The sequence below is a fragment of the Bombus huntii genome, chromosome 7, assembly GCF_024542735.1.
Source record: "Bombus huntii isolate Logan2020A chromosome 7, iyBomHunt1.1, whole genome shotgun sequence".
In the NCBI taxonomy this organism is placed as follows: Eukaryota; Metazoa; Arthropoda; class Insecta; order Hymenoptera; family Apidae; genus Bombus; species Bombus huntii.
In genome coordinates this window covers 6,837,668-6,855,046 of record NC_066244.1, presented here as the reverse complement: position 1 = coordinate 6,855,046, position 17,379 = coordinate 6,837,668, and the positions used below count along the sequence as shown (strand labels likewise).

Here is a 17,379-nt window from a genome sequence, read left to right as displayed (position 1 = left end):
TATAAATACAAAGGATGAATCGTCGAACACGATAAGAATAGTACGAAAATAATAAGGGATTCTTATAAAAACGTACACTTATATGATAATAATTTATTCAAAGATGATGCTGGCCGCAACAGCGGTTATACACTGAATACAAAGACGCGCCTCGCAAACTACATAATCCAAATAAATGGTATAGAAAAAAAGACGATAAAAAAGGATTTTTATGATCGAATTATTCAAAGAATGCGAGGAGTATGTGTATGTGTAGTGGTGGTACTGATGAAAAAAGCGCGCCTGAACAGACTGTAAAAAGGAAATAAAAAAAAAAGGAGTCGGAATAGGGAAAAAAGAAAGAGAAATGAACGCAGAGTTAAGAAGCAGTACGAGAGCGAAAAGGACAAGGATGGGGGGATGAATGGTAGATAGAGTAGAGTAAAGTACGGAGTACGTGTTTAATTTTCGTCGACTTCCGCTTCCTGTTCCTCGTCGAATTCCGCATCCTCGTCCGCGGTGGCTTCTTGGTATTGCTGATATTCCGAGACCAGATCGTTCATGTTCGACTCGGCTTCGGTGAATTCCATCTCGTCCATACCCTCGCCGGTGTACCAATGAAGGAAAGCTTTTCTCCTGAACATAGCGGTGAATTGTTCGGAGATTCTCTTGAACAGCTCCTGGATAGCCGTCGAGTTGCCGATAAAGGTGGCGGACATCTTCAAGCCGCGAGGTGGGATGTCGCAGACGGCTGTTTTCACGTTGTTCGGGATCCATTCGACGAAGTAGGAGCTGTTCTTGTTTTGAATGTTGAGCATTTGCTCGTCGACTTCCTTCATCGACATTCTGCCACGGAAAATTGCTGCTACTGTGAGATATCTTCCATGCCTGGGATCGCATGCCGCCATCATGTTCTTTGCATCGAACATCTGTTGAGTGAGTTCGGGTACAGAGAGAGCTCTGTATTGTTGGCTGCCACGGGAGGTGAGTGGTGCGAATCCTGGCATGAAGAAATGGAGACGGGGGAACGGTACCATATTTACGGCGAGTTTCCTCAGATCAGCGTTCAACTGACCAGGGAACCTTAGGCAAGTGGTGACACCGGACATCGTGAGGGAGACGAGATGATTCAAATCACCGTAGGTGGGCGTAGATAATTTCAGAGTGCGGAAGCAAATATCGTAAAGGGCCTCGTTGTCGATACAGTAAGTTTCATCCGTGTTCTCTACCAGTTGATGTACGGAAAGTGTTGCGTTGTACGGTTCTACGACGGTATCTGATACCTTGGGAGACGGTACGACCGAGTATGTGTTCATGATTCTATCGGGGTATTCTTCGCGAATTTTCGAAATGAGCAGCGTTCCCATGCCGGATCCAGTACCACCGCCCAAAGAGTGAGTCAGTTGGAAACCTTGCAAGCAATCGCAGCTTTCGGCTTCTTTTCTGACTACATCGAGGACCGAGTCTACCAGCTCGGCACCCTCGGTGTAATGGCCTTTCGCCCAGTTGTTACCAGCTCCGGACTGCCCAAATACGAAGTTGTCTGGTCTGAATATTTGTCCGAAAGGTCCCGAGCGAACGGAATCCATCGTGCCTGGCTCCAAATCAACGAGGATGGCACGTGGTACGTATTTACCACCGGACGCTTCATTGTAGTATACGTTGATTCTCTCCAACTGAAGGTCGGAGTCACCGTGGTAAGTACCGGTTGGGTCGATACCATGCTCGTCGCTGATAATTTCCCAAAACTGTAACAAACGATAATTCGTATTTGTTAAAAATTAGTTACACGATTTAACGATTCTTCGCGTTTTAAATGCTAGACACGAGAGAACGCGTGCGCGTATACTCGAGAAAGAAATCGTACTTGGTGCTAGTCGATGCTTTCTCCTCACGATTACCCCTGCATCCGTTTCAGTCTTCCGTATTATCGACCGAGAAGAACGGTTCAACGACCTCGCCGGCAAATAGCTCGCGTGTAATTAATCGTAATACAAGCGGTCATTAAGGCGCAGCCAGGATGGAAGTTTCTTCTTTTCGTTTTTTTTTTTCTTCTCTTCTTCGTACCTATACTGCATGTACACACGCGTGCATTTTTCTTTCTATTCCAATGCTGCTAACGAATCATTGGAACCGGCCTCACCAGTGAAGATTAATTAATTTATATACGCGCATTTTACTCGAATCTAGAGAGATGATCATTGGTCTATAACCGTTGGCAATTAATTGCTTCTAAACGTGGACGAATGCGAAATATGGATAGCATGCAACGAACAAATGCAAGGCGCAATCGTGCACTGCTGTGCACGCAACCTCTCCTAACCGTAGTTCAAAGACCTTGCAGCAGCAGTATATTTCTGGAAATCGATGCATTCTCGAAATACCAACCAATGATGTGGACAAATATTCTATTGTGAAATGTCGAAGATAGAAGTTATATCACCGGATACGGAATAGAAGGTATTATCCAATAATCGACATAGCGCATAGAATAACAGATAATATGTACGAATATATATGTATAGCATGTAACGCACAAGTTCATGATATACGAAATTATTAGAAAATTATATCGTTGATACGATATGTCGTAGAACGTTATCATAGGTCGGTAATGTTTCTACGTTAAATTGGCGTCACCTTCAAACTGCTTATATCTTACATCCCCTCTCGCTTCTTTCTAGTTATTCCAATTTACGATCATGCAATAATTCCTGGTTAAATATTTTGAAATAACACTAATGTTAATGCAAGCATCCGCCGATTGGTATCGCTGTAATGTTAACTATAATACATCTACGGAAACTATAATGTCCCACGTAGATTTATTTAACCAACGTAATCATATATGATCGTCATTAATAGGAAGTGAACACTGTCCACGCATAATCTTACTATCTCCCACTACCGGCGACATATTATACACGCGATATATGTACAATGTCGTAGTAAGATGAGTCACCAATGTCATCGCTATATATAGAAATGATGACTGCAATACCAATCTTGTCTAATTATCATAAGGCGGTACACTCGATTTATGTATGCACTCTGGCTTCTCCCTTGCTCCCTTCCGAGATCTATTCATTTCATTTTGTACATATGCATACATATGTATTTCGGAAGTCGAGATATTTATCATGACGTTGTACATACATGTAACACGTCGAGCCATAATCAACTGAATTACGACAGTTCTTATATATTTAGTATGTTCATAAAGATTAAAGGGGAACAAAAATAACCTAGCGTCATAAATTATGATAAAAAAAATAGTTGTGCAATCGGTAAAGTGATACCATCGTTGATTTATATAGAATATAGAATATAATATATCTAAATGTTTTAATTTATTTAATAATTATCTTTCCCCATATTTTTGGAAGATCTGAACAAAGTAAAATTTTTTCGCATGTGCGCCATAGGGACGATTATTATTATTGCTCGAACGTTGATTTTTTAATGTACGAACGATGTTGCACAAAATGGCGGCCAAAGAATATATAGTCTGAGAGAGGATCGATATACCTGGGTTACTACCAGACACCAGTCTGTTGTTGCCAACATAAAATAATATAAAACCGAGCGGGGTAACGCAAAAGAAAATGGCGAAAGGATAGCTTCTTTCTGTATTTGGAAACGTTTCACCGTACTACGTAATACACGATGTCCTTGGATTACCAAGATCCCTAAATGGGTAATTGTAACTGTTGCACAATTGTTGAGTGGTTGGTAAATCACGCTACAGAGATCATAATCCGCATAAAACATTTACAAGAAAACATTTTCGTTAAAAAATCGATATTACGGATATAATATTACGGATCGAAGTGGGTAATTTAGGGAACGGACGTTGACCCAATGAAACAACCTTGAAAACTATGAGAGCGTAAACTACAACTGCATTACTTGCTACGTGTCCGCTTTTTTCACAAGTAAATTGTTATAATAGTTATATCGTATATATATGTGTCCATATTACATAACGTAATCTCAGTATGTAAATTCGTTTTACGTTACGTTTTTTCAACTCGGATTTTTAATTAATTTTTAATTAATAAACAATTTTATCATTGCTATTCGCATCCTGTAGCAAGTTATTTGCAGCACAGATAGGATTTGATTTTATAAAAAATAATATAAAATATTTTGTAGTATAAACGAGATAACTATGACGTTCGAAAGCGTGAAAATGAATTTTGTATGGAACTTGTAAAAAACGGAAAGATGTGAACGAAGAATTTACATACTGATATGTTGTGTATGTGCCTGCTGTGCATGTATGCATGTATGTATGCGTGCGCGCTAGAGAGAATGTCGATGGGAGAAAGAGATACAGCGAGAAGGAGAGGAGAGGAGAACGATTGCGCGCGCAACCGCGGGTTCGATTCCGTTGCCGCATCAACCGGTGTATCCCGGCGCCGGAGATAGACCACGCCCATGCTCAAAGGGCTAAGTAAAACATTTATGTACAAATTTTTTAATGGATACCGGTTTTCAGCATTTTCTCTTGAAAAGTGCATTGACATTTACGATAAATGAGAGAGGCAGAGACAAAATAGTTAAGGAATGTATATTTGAAACACTTGACGACAGTGCTTCGTTAGAAAAGAGACGGGCTGACGGGAAAAAAACCGTTAAGTATACCAGCCGGCCGGCGAAGTTCTGTCGCCATGACAGGTCTTCGACCGAGCGAGGTTGCCGTTTTTTCGCATGCCAGCGGTACACGTACACGTAGCTCGAGTGTAACACGGTCTTTCGTCAAAATAGGTCTCGTTAAGATTTTATGAATTTTAAGTCATTTCCTGTTTTAGATTCTTCAAGCAACACACACACACACACGCACGCAAGAAAAACGTTCGAAAGATATCTATGCGCGAGTCAAACGAGTCGCATTTTTTTTTCACTACATTCGACTTTTTCATTTCTCTACGTTCCGACTATAGTAACAGTTACAATTATACGATATGCAGGAAATATATAAAACATATACGAAAGACACGATTCTACTAGCACCAATTACAACGCGACGCGACGCTACGAACAAAGAAGCGTTCTCCTTTTCCACGCGGCCACGGATTCAATTATTTCGAATATTTTTCAATTCGAAACACTCACCTTTGCGCCAATTTGGTTACCGCACTGGCCAGCTTGAATGTGGACGATTTCCCTCATGTTGCTCGGTAGCTTTTTGGTCTTTTTCGAAGCTTACTGCGATAATCGAACTAACGACGAGATACACGCTAACTCGTCACGAGAGCCCAGAAACGAATATGCCCAGGCAGCGGCGTCCGTTACAGATTTTCAAGCTTCGGCAGGATTGCGGGGAGTGACGTGGGGAGGCTCAAGCAACGTTTCTGATTGGTTGATATCCAAGCCCCGCCGCCTGTTCACCAGCCAGCGTCGACAACGTTGCCAACTTCTCATACGATTCTGCGCTCCAGTCTCTGCGGATATGATCGTTGACAAAATTTCAATTCGCCAAAATTGCAGGCCAACGCTGTCGGCCTACGAATGCGACCTCTTTTTTTTAATACTCTCGAGATTTTCCTTCTCCTTAAAACCGCAATCATTTCGATTGCTACAAACATGATTATAATTCAGTTATCGTAACAACAATCTTCGAACGTTCGTCCGTTTCTCAGCCCCAAGCTAGATAAATTCTACGCATGTAATTGCGAGTTTTTCACGTATGTACGTATGTAATTTGCATATAAATGATGTTACTGTCGGTTATTATGAAATAACTGAAATAAAACTCAACGCAAATTTGTGTTCTAATCCTTAAAATATATACCTGCCTTTTAAATAAAATTGTACTATGCGAAGATATTTTATCAAGATATTTTATTAAACTAGCAACATTTTTAATTTTCTTTTTTCGTTGGTACAATATTCGATGATCTCATCGATGAACGTACACGTATTTCCTCCACCCTTAGCTAAATGATGGGTATGTCCTAAACCCACCCTGATTACCTGAAGTTGGCTGGGAGAAAAGTCGATACGTGACTCACCGGCGTAGTACACACCCACCCAAATACATATGTATGTATTGCGGACCTACTAAAAAGATGTTTAAAAAATGTATGTACGCCCTTTAGGCTACTGCTACGATAAAGTAGCTTTAGTTCTGGTTGGCGAAAGGCTTTCCCGAAAAGTATTCGCACTAGACGGTAATCGTTTTCGTCAATCTTTCCTCAAATGACACTTATCGTCAATTACTTGATATAATAGATATCTATGGTCGCTTTCGAGTGTTAGTCAGTTGTATCGTACACGCGAAAGTTTATTAATCAACTATATGTTCGATATATAAGTAAAGTTACGCATAAAAAGTAGACGAAAGTAAATGTGTGTATACGTGCATATAGAATGTTATGGAAGTATGTAACTTTACAAGCAGGAGAGAAGAACGGAAGGCGAACGAGTGGCGACAGGAGAGCAGGTAGGGTGGGTTACGCGTTGCAACGCGTAAGCCAGTCTTCTCACCGTTACCATGTATGGATCACTCGCTCTTCGTTTCGAAGGAAAAAATTCAACCATGATAGTGTACACGCCCGCGCATCTCGGTGTATGTGTATCGTATATTCGCTCGCACGTACTTGCTTGAGAGTACGCGCAAACACTGTCTCGCATTGATAGACGCGCGTCACAGTACGCGAACATAACGGACCTGCCAATAACGGGGGATCATATTTATTATCAAGGTAAATTCTAACCGACAGGATCGAAGAATGCGTCCACCTCTGGTTGTTCGTATACGCTCTAACGTAGTAACTTTTCGTCTAACGAGTTTCTCGTTTCTACTCTCTCGTTAATCGGAAAACGTATTCTCTCTATCGGGAGTCGATCGTCTTTCGTCGTTGTTTTTGGATGTGCGCTACTACATACAGCGAGGAACGAAAATGTAGTAGAATACACCGGTCATCGGTCAGACTTGGTCTATCTCGTCAACGAAAAACTTTCGCTAGCAAAGAAGGGTCGTGCAAGTATGTAAGTACGATACTATGCATGAATAAAAGCCGATTATGTGTCACGAGGTCGATTCGAGAGAATAAGGCCGATGCGATACAGCGGTACTCCAATCTGATTGTCCTTCGTTAGTCGTACGATTAAACGAATCCGCGAGCAGGAACGCTCGCTGACATCACATCTAATTTAGACGAAACAAAAACGAGAAGTCCACGTGTACTTTCCTATGTCGATGAAAAAGAAATTTCAACATTCTTTCCGCTTCTTACTTATTCCTCTTTATTCCTTTTAGCCTGATGCGTTTGTTCGAATAGATATACTTGCTCGTAATCGGTTCGTCTCATTTAGATATCACTTATCGAAATACTCTATTTTGTATATGATAAGGGTGAGTCACAATTACCCTAATCGAATTTCGTTCTCGCGAACAGTCGCTGTTGACAGATGCTTCAAATGCAAAACATAGTATACTATACAGGATACAATGCAAATAGACATTCAGCGAAATAGTAAATTTTTTTTATTAAGGAAACAGCGGTATCGTGCAAGTAAATCACAAATGATGTTCTTTGCTGATAATGACAGTCGCGATATTTTGTACGCAATGTGACAAGGGGTGACTATGAGTCACGATGCTATCGAGCTTCAGCAACGTATTTATTGTTAGATGCAACCCCTTTTTCTATATAAGGTGCATCATATTGTTTATACTCTTGAAACGAACAATTGGAGATTACGATAGTAGATGAAGTGACGTAAGAGTAAAAGAGTAAAAAAGATTAAAATTCTAAGGTAACGACTAGTATTCTACTTTGTCGAATCGACCAATGTACGTATTTTAATTGTCGATCGGGTGAACAAACGAAAACGGTTTTACGCGTCGTTCATGCGTTTCGAAGATAATATATCATCGATGATAAGAACGACGAAGACGACTCGGGAGAACCGAGTCGGAACGACGCGACGGTCAGACCAAACCTTGCCCCGCCTCAACTTTTATTGATCCCGAGGACGTCGTCGTGCACGACAAATACGCGTAAATATTTCCGCAAGCGTATATCCGTGTCTCAATTACAATAATTGCACCACTTTTGAGAATGATATATTTGCAATAGGCTGCTGAAGTTTGCTTATGTTTTGTACGTACATTTCCATATATTTGGAAAAGGTTCGGAACATCAAAAGGTTTGCCATGAGAAAACCAGTGGGGGTGGTCGAGTTGTATCGGGGACAAGATTTTGACGTACGACCACTTTCTCGAGCAATCTCGAGCGATACAGGTCTGAAAAGGAGTAACAACGGACCCGCAAGTTGCCGTAAATGGTATCGTTTTCTACTTTGGACAGAGTGCCGGAGCTGTGGATCAAGAGAACCAACTCGATAACGGTAGCTTCGAAATCTGATTGTGAGTCATACGGTCGTTCTTCTCCATCATCTCTTTTCTCTTTTCTCTTTTGAACCCTGCCTTCTTTCGATATTTTCAGTTTTATTCTTTGCTTTGTTCCGTTCTACTTCTCATTTCTAACGTATGTACATATCTCATCTCGTATTCGTCGAATATCGAAAGAAGCAGCATTTTGCACCTGTAACGCGTATCTTTTCATTACAAGTAGGATAAAACTCGTTAGTATGACTCGATTTAGCGTTAATAGCTTTGTGCTAAGTGTCGAACAACGTGACGCATAGGAGGATAAAACAAACAATTAAGTTATATTAAACGGTAACGTTAGTTATAGCACGATGACGATATATCAAAAACCGAGAATATCCAATTTTGCGGCAGTCCGGTTGCTGAGCAACACCTCGCGGTGATGTCATCGTAACAAGCTGTCTCGTTTCCAAATCGGGAAAGACATTTATATATTTAACTTTTATTTGTATTTGGCTAAAAAAAAAAATCTATTTGTTGTTGCAGAATAGATGGCTGTTCGATAAAACACGATGTTTCTATCGAAACGAGATTACAATTTTTAACGTATACTTTGCAAGTGTTATTTTGTTTCTTATACAATAGGATTTTCCCTTCCAAATGTCGTGTCTGTTGTGTTTAAAAGATACTCTTAGGATATCGATAGCGAAGCATTTGCTGCGCAAAACCAACCTGATAGAGAAAAGAACCTGAAGAATAAGGAGAGGTTCACATGATCGAATCGCGAAGCAGTCTGCCCATGTTTGGATACGCCCGTTGCATTTTATATGTCACCTTTACTAGTCGTCTTTTTTCATTGCTTATAACGATTGAACTTACGTAACACAGTTTCCAGTATGATTTTATATATCCTGAAAAAAGCGGCAAACATGACAGCAGATTTTATTATACGGTGATAATTATCTGTTTTATCATAACTCATTGTCATTATTGGCATATTCACCTTCTCGAGGATCATTCAAACTGGGAGATGATTTAATCGTCATAGATTAGGTCTGATCTGTGCATTATGCAATTTCAATTACCCCGTACTTGGTACGGATAGATATGTTAGCGTAAAATAACATGTAGATATCCGATGAATATTTATTTGAATATTCTTGACTGTGAAGCCACTCGCATAATAAGTGGCACAAGACCACTTTCTATCTGCGCGCAATGCCCCGATACGAATCTCAAAGATTCGCTTTACCCAAATTTGTTTCGCTTTACAAATTCGTTTCCTATTTATGGTATTCTTATATTCGATTTTAAGATATAAATAGGTTGTGTACACCAAGACCGTAAGTAAGAAAGATATAAAGCGAAATATCGTTGGCAGACCCCTGGCAAATGGTTCCTTGGGGCGTAGCCGAGACGAGGGACACGATCGATTTTCGTGCGAAGCGCATTGCGGATATTTCGGTTGGGCGGTTCTTGACATTCGTATCGAATTGTACTAATATTGTGCCTCTTCTTTTATTTCCGCGCTAATTTCGTTTTTCTCGTTAAATTTAATCGTATTACGATATTTACACCATTTAATATAATAATGCAATCATATTTTCAACGCATAACGGGAAGCAAGATTTATTTAAGAATAAAATAACGTTGAATAGAAACTAGGAATTTGGAGAAGATTATTTGGAAATTAATTTTCAATGAAAAAGGCGGAAACGTTATTTGGAAACGTCCCTTGTCAAAAGAGGTAAGCCAACGGAAAGCCTCCATCGCCCACGTGGTTTCATAGCTCCTTTCTCTGACTTGATTCCTGTGCCGGTTATCCCACGTGTGTCCTTTACGCTATATCACGCACTCAGCGTAGTGTAGAACAAACGTTGTTCGAACTCTTAATAAGGATGCTTTTTCTAACATTTGCGATTAATCATAGGTATTACCAGTGCTCACTAAAAAAAAAACGTTATTATATTACGTTACGATGACCACAAATGTATGGAGATAAAAAAAGGTATATAAGACTGTATATCATATCTACCACATATTTATGTATATCGTGAAACCATCGATCAGCCGATTAAAAACTTGATAACGATCTCGTTAAATTCCTCAGGATATCGTAAATGCAAATTATGCGCTCCTCTTCAAAAAATTTGCAACCTGAAATGATTTATCATCGACTTTATCGTTAGCCATTAGATCGTAATATAAATAAGATACAAACTTTGCTCCGACGATGTGATCCTTCAAGTAAATTGGATGCTCGGCGAGTACCATAGGGTCCTTGTTCCTTGAATCATCAAACTGGGACATTTAATTTGCGTTAGCAACACTTTGCATAAGTCGCCGTGTTGTTTTTCACAAATTCTCAAAATTGCATCTGTCCAATTAGACCAAGTTCTTCGGAAGTAGACCTCCCCGTATATTTCTATTAGTGGAGCTCGCATTTTTTCGGACCAACTATCTACATTTTAGTATTCTATCGACATCCAAACGAAAGGATAATAAAACGATCGCTAGCGCCAACTGATTTTCAATGAATAGAGTGAAAGGATATACTTTTCTAAATGTTGATTTCTTTCGACGTTACATAGGCGTTTACAGCAACGGCTACCATCTTTCGAACATTATCGGGGAACATCGAAGCGAACCGCGATACCACCATCGCTCCAACTTATCAATGAAAATATTGTGTAACTTTCGTTAAATGGTATGCTTAATCGGTGTCACGCTGAAAAAAATCATTTGGGAATGTCCTGTCGGGTGGTTTTGATTTTCCTTCGCCCGGAGAATCTCATACCACCGTAGTAAATTTTTCATCGTCCAATCCCTCTATTTATGGTTTAAGATGCGTCGTCCAAGTCGAACCTGTACCGTGGTATTACAATTCTATTTTAGATTTACATTAGTGACGTGTCTCTCGTTTCGAGTTTTTAACAATTTTTATTTTGAAATATAATAAATATTCGACATATTAATTTCGACATATTCGAAAAATTATCTTCAAACATATGTATGTACATACATTTGCACGAAAAAATTGTATCGTTCAAATGCTGAATTTGATTGAGGCTATGACTATTTAGCTATATTTTTAACAATCAATTCCCTATCCCTAGATAGCAGCACCTTCGCCAAATACAATTAGCACGACCGCAATTGTGTTGAACGTGATAATTTTTGTAAAGTTGCTTACCTAAGGCATCTGGTAAAAACAAAACTGGATGTTGAGCCGTACCAACTCTCAGGTAATTGATGTTGACTCCACTTACATTAATTTTTTGTTCCGATTGAAAAGTATTACAACTTTTATCGCAATTTGTAATCGTATTTTGATACATACATACGTATGTATATGTTCCCTCTAAAACATGTTCTTGGAGTGTCGAAGAGTACCGTGTACTTATCCATCGAAAAAAGCTTACGCCACAATATATTAGCGAAATTTCGATGAAACATCACTAGCATGGCTAGCGACTTTCTTGTTGACTCAACCGATTCACCGATCTGTCTTTATGTGATGTTGCTTACGTGATAGTACCGCGAGATATTGAATTTGCTTTAAACATTTTTCTTAGATTTCAATGGTATACGTTGCGTAAACCATTATCCATGTAATATGTTTATTATGTATAATACCGTATGTATAATACATTACGTAGATAATGGGTTACGAATCGTCGATAAAAGTTCAAATTCGAATTTATTTCGAATTAATTAATAAATAATTGAACTGCTGAGAAGACAACCGATATACATAAATAGCGACTTTAAACTTTCTTAAGAATCTATGCATTTAAATACTTACTAAATAAATGAAACAGTAAAATTGTAAATAATATATATGATTGGGCATTTGGTACTTTGATTCGGCAATGTGATATTTTGAACGTGTAGTATCTTCTTGAACAAAGCGTCGGATCTATATAGATGTATTTCAATAAATAATTAATATAGGACATTTGATATTCTTCGCTCTTCCTAAACTTCTCACGTTGCTCTAAAATATTTTTCATTCTAAACATGTACTTCTTATTTTCCTTCTTCAAGCATCGCGCTTATGTAACTATTATTAATTATTGATGTTTTTAATATTTAAAATAGATGACTTTCAAATTCGCATATATACTATAGTATCTATGGCATAAGGATAATTCTAACGACAGCGTGTATATTATGTTGAGAAGAAAAAATATCAGGCAATAATATATACTTGCATGGTGTTATTACAAAGTACTTCACACTTTTCGAGTACGTTCGAGACTAATACACTCTTCTTATGTTCCATTTTTTTTTTTTTTTTACGAAAATGTATATTTGATAATTCAACGCTCTCATAAAATAACGGGGCTAGGATGCTTCATTGTTTTTCTGCATTACATTTTAATTATATTGTTACAATTGCTCATAACAGATCATTTATTATACTTGATAAAATAATAATATCTATTACTTTGAAGATGACTAACATCAATCAGTTAAGTACAGTTTTATATAATAGTACGACTTTACTTAAACGTACGAAAATCGTTACGTATTTATTTTTGAACAAAACAGTTTGCGAAAGTATAATGAATTTCATAATTTTAGTGTTTAAAATATTTATTTTTTAAATATACAATAATTATCGATAATGTAACGTCAATGATCACTGTCACTCGTATGCATGGAAACCGTAAAATATATCCAATGTACCATATATTAAAAATAAAAATAAAAATAAATAAAAGCTTCTGATACAAATTGACGATATAAAAATGTTTAATCCGCATACAGTCTTAAAAGCATTATACAAATTTCTATACATTTTCAAGACAGACTGACGAAATTATATAACAAATATGATCGCGATGAACAATATAAAGTGTGTTTATATGTCCTTTTTGCATGATAGGGTATACGAGTGCAAAAGATAATAGGAGATGAAATTTTCTATAATGAAGTACATAAATTCGGTGCAGTTCGTTTTTCTATATCTTATACCTAGATGTAACATTGATAGAAATAAAAATAATGAACAAGCCATGATCATTATAAAAATACCCTTATCATGAATCTTGTTGATCGCGATTCAAAGTTCTGTGGTATTCTTCTGTTAAATGTTTTTTATACTTTGTCTGATCGTTCCATAGTTTTGCTGCCTGTGGATTGAGGGGACTCTCATTGTTAGGTTCTAAAAGAAGGAACGGAGTTTGTGATATTTGTTTGTCAGCATTTTGCATAACATCGATCCAAAGTTACTTACCACTAAGAAGAGATTGTATAGATAACAATATAGTACGCACATCGTATAAAGCGCTCCATTTCTCTTTTAATATATCCAAACAAATATTACCCACCGCATCCACGTTTGGATGAAAACAAGGAGTAGCGAAACGTACAATTGGAGCACTATATGGGTAACTATGGGGAAATTCTAAAGTTAATTTATATGTAAGACCAGCATAAACCTGCAACAATAAATGAAAATAAAAGTTCTCTTGTATCTATTACTATTTTCATTATGAATAGAGCAATTATTACCGTATCCCTTGGTCCCGTAATAGTTCCTATCCATTTGAATAAATTTTCTCCATCTGGAAAGGCAGAAACACCTTTTTCTGTGCTCGTCATCAAAACCATGAGTTCCTTTTGCAATCTATACGCATATATTTGGCCTTATTAATATCATAGGAAAAAGTCGATTGTATGGATAAATCTAGCATAAAATATAATTATGCTCGAGGATATTTATATGTAATCTAAGAACCAGCTAATATTAAATCAATCGCTCAAACATTGTGAATAGGTTATGTATTCTATTACTATTACATTAAGATACGTATTTGCTATATGAAATTCTTAGTATAAAGTGAAAAGAATCTGGGATGGCTATAGATAAAAAAAAATGATATTAAATAAATAATATATAGGAGCAAGATCAGTTGTGTATTTTAAATATTCGAAAAAGTTGGCGTACCGTTTACTAACTGCATGCTTGTCTTTTGGTATATTCTGTTTTTCCTCTGCAGCTTTACTCGGAGTATTTTGAGACGAATAAAATGGATTTATATTTTGTGCCATTCCGAATCGAAAGACACAAGTGATTCTTCGAATTATTATTTGCTGCACAAGATTTCCGAACCTTCGGTTTGGGATACAACAGTCACTGTGGAAATTTGAATGCTGAATCTTCTACCAACTTTCTTGAAAACATTTGACTTCGAACAGCTGTTGAAGGTGAAGCGTGTGGTTTGTTTAATATGTACTATCGTGCCACGTACTACATTTAGTTCAGTTGAAAACACAGTGAATTCGATTGTATAAAATCATGTTGAAAAGCGAACATTAAAGTTATTTGTTAAAAAATTATTTCCTTCGATTTTGTGTAAAATTGAAACGTGACGTCTCTGCCATGTAAATACAATGGTAAATGTATCATCGATCATCAGCAAGTCAGCAAGAACGAGCAGTTCCAGTAATTACACATGTAGTGTTTAGTATATATCGTGCTAACGTCGAGTTAATATGTGACAAAAGTTCTGAAAAAAAAAGACGTACAACTTTAAGCAAACAAAACTTATGTTATTACATTGCTTACTCGTCTATAGATTCATCATTTAACTACAGTTCGATCCTTTATAATTAGTTCATAATAATGTCAGCATTGTTTCTCTACAATTATTATTGCGAACTCGATAAAGATTTATAAAAATAAAATGTACACTCTACCGTGTAAATTATTATAGAAAGAAGCAATATGATTAGAGTACTTGATTGAGGCAGAAAGACATGGTCGCGTTAAGATTGTACACGAGCAGATATCGTATTTATACTATGTGAGATTTAAAAAAAAAAAAAAGAAAGAAGATGGCAACGGCACAAGGTACACCAGAGTCTGATACCGGAAGTTTTGAATGCTTTCAAAACTATACAGCGCCAGAGGTATTTATCCAGGGTTTGGCTGGAATTGTTGATCAACAGGATGTAGAATCTATGATAAGAGCACAAAAGCAAATGTAAGAATACTTTTCCAAATATTTGTTCAAGTACCAGTGTATATGCAATATCTTTTTACTGTGTCTGTTATGTATTAAGTTATTGCTTCACAGGTTGCAGAGGTTTGAAAAAACCAACGAGATGTTGACCAACTGCAATCAGTTGTCGATAAATAGATTTAAGACTGCTGGCAATGAGTTTAAAAAACACACAACATTATTAGTGGAAATGAAGAGAGATTTGGATTATATTTTCAAAAGAATTCGTATCGTAAAGAACAAACTGAGTCAGCAATATCCACAAGCATTTAATGGTAAGCATATATGTGTAATCTATTTTAAAAACATACATGTGAATAATGGTATGTTGATGATATGTTAGCGTGATATATTTTGTTAACATAGAAGCGGTAAGAAGCAGTTTAGCGGAAGAAGTAATCGTCGAAGATGTAGATTGCCCTGTAAAACCGCTTGAACCTGAAATAGTACCACTACCAAGCGCCTCTAACACCGTTATTGATCGAGATCCAGATTCTGATGGTAACCAAACTAGCAGTACAAGTAATCGTATTACCGTATAAGAAATTTACTTACATTGTGACAAGTTATTCGTCGTTAAGGTTTTACGATGCTTCTACTTTTTATTCTTTTTATTTTCTTTATTAAATTTTTTTAAAATCATTCGCTGAACCAAACGAACTAATTATTGAGATTCGACATTTGTATTTGTGATATGTGTACTTATCTGTACAACCATTTTTAATGTTCTTCGCTCAGTTAGACAAAAATTTTAGTATGTAGTATTATGAGTGAATAAATGAAGTATAATGACAGCCATTATACATATTCAATTATAAGCGAAGATATTCAACAATGTTAATCCTTTTTGATAAATAAATTGTAATACGAAGTTGATCAGTAGAAGGTGATCAGTTGGTCGATGCAACACTTTTATTTAAAAATCCTTTATACTCGTATAATATACATCGCATGTGTTTCGTGGCGACTTCTACACCGAATTGAAATATATATATATATATATACACACATATATATATATATATACATGTGTATGTGTGTAGTACATAAAGTTAATGAAATTTCTGTAAATTTGAAGAAACATGAAAAGTATCGTAAATAACACACGTGTCTTATTGTCGAACGGTTCGCCAATGAGACGCAACACTTTGATATATATTAAGCAATTAAGTCAGTATTTATTATCCTGTGGTAGAAAGGTACATAGGTAATTCCTTTCTAAGCGTTGTTAGCGTAAAACTATGTACATGTTACAGCCATAGTATGTGATAGATGCGTGTGATAGCAGAGTGTTAGATATTGAAATGTAGCAGAAAGGTATCGCTTGACGAGTTGGTTTAAAGCGATTTCGGTTCGCTATGGCTGTAACGTAAGAGTTATACTGTAATGAAATGAATTTTAGAGATAGTACGAAAAAAACAAAAGAAAAAAATACAGATGTTATATTTCGATTTTGTTAGACGTAATTTACTTGGATCTATTTCCCACTCGTTAGGGTATACGAGGTCGTTCCTTTTCCCGAATACGTTATTTAATTACGTAAACGAAACTAATACCGACTTCAATTGTTGATGTACAGTGCCGGTTGAGGAGTTTCAATTTGCAAAGCTGCGGAAACGACGAATAAAGAGCAACGATAGTTCATCAACGGAGAGCAACAACGATCACAGTAACGCCGAAACTTCGTCCTGCACGTCCGATACTGGTTAAAGCATTTGTTCCAGAGTTAGAAAATTAGAAGACTACGAAAAAGAAGAATACCCTCAAAAAAAAAAAAAAAAAAGAAAAAAGAACGATAATAAAAAGAGAGGAAAGAGAAGATTGATATTTTATACGTTAACGTTATCGCGAAAATGGTTAGCCGACAATAACGGTTTAGTTCCATCGGTGGCAGCCGGCTATGAAAATTTGGAAAGTTTCGATTATACACAACGTACAAAAGTAGATGTACGCGCAACCGTATACATATTTGTAAATTGCAAATCTGTGAATTTTGTCAGTGTCGACGAAATAATAAAGTATTATTTGTACACTGTAGAAGAG

General features: G+C 37.0%; 5 protein-coding genes across 5 annotated transcripts; 1 reads left to right on the top strand and 4 right to left on the bottom strand.

Moving 5' to 3' along the window:
* Positions 1 to 78: 78 nt before the first annotated feature.
* LOC126867803 (tubulin beta-1 chain) lies at positions 79 to 5,296 on the bottom strand. The gene is made up of 2 exons (XM_050622764.1): positions 5,098 to 5,296; positions 79 to 1,727 (listed from the first exon to the last, which is right to left on the bottom strand). Exons 1-2 carry the CDS (start codon positions 5,152 to 5,154, stop codon positions 441 to 443), a joined length of 1,344 nt encoding a protein of 447 aa, XP_050478721.1. The 5' UTR covers positions 5,155 to 5,296; the 3' UTR covers positions 79 to 440.
* On the bottom strand, positions 5,188 to 6,648 carry LOC126868120 (uncharacterized). The gene is made up of 2 exons (XM_050623339.1): positions 6,472 to 6,648; positions 5,188 to 6,042 (listed from the first exon to the last, which is right to left on the bottom strand). The coding sequence occupies exons 1-2, from the start codon at positions 6,646 to 6,648 to the stop codon at positions 5,830 to 5,832; spliced, it is 390 nt and encodes a 129-aa protein (XP_050479296.1). The 3' UTR covers positions 5,188 to 5,829.
* Positions 6,649 to 10,076: 3,428 nt separating this feature from the next.
* LOC126867817 (valacyclovir hydrolase) lies at positions 10,077 to 12,761 on the bottom strand. The gene is given in 7 exon segments (XM_050622788.1): positions 10,077 to 10,480; positions 10,545 to 10,611; positions 10,614 to 10,799; positions 10,880 to 10,971; positions 10,973 to 11,018; positions 11,021 to 11,188; positions 11,517 to 12,761. Coding segments are annotated over 7 exon segments (795 nt in total). The 5' UTR covers positions 11,662 to 12,761; the 3' UTR covers positions 10,077 to 10,389.
* A 143-nt stretch (positions 12,762 to 12,904) lies between these two features.
* Positions 12,905 to 14,422, bottom strand: LOC126867823 (ubiquitin-conjugating enzyme E2 C). The gene is made up of 4 exons (XM_050622798.1): positions 14,280 to 14,422; positions 13,844 to 13,958; positions 13,566 to 13,770; positions 12,905 to 13,493 (listed from the first exon to the last, which is right to left on the bottom strand). Exons 1-4 carry the CDS (start codon positions 14,381 to 14,383, stop codon positions 13,369 to 13,371), a joined length of 549 nt encoding a protein of 182 aa, XP_050478755.1. The 5' UTR covers positions 14,384 to 14,422; the 3' UTR covers positions 12,905 to 13,368.
* A 746-nt stretch (positions 14,423 to 15,168) lies between these two features.
* LOC126867822 (kxDL motif-containing protein CG10681) lies at positions 15,169 to 17,376 on the top strand. Its single transcript, XM_050622797.1, has 4 exons — positions 15,169 to 15,318; positions 15,412 to 15,611; positions 15,703 to 15,837; positions 16,916 to 17,376. Exons 1-4 carry the CDS (start codon positions 15,170 to 15,172, stop codon positions 17,044 to 17,046), a joined length of 615 nt encoding a protein of 204 aa, XP_050478754.1. The 5' UTR covers position 15,169; the 3' UTR covers positions 17,047 to 17,376.
* The last annotated feature ends 3 nt before the right edge of the window (positions 17,377 to 17,379 follow it).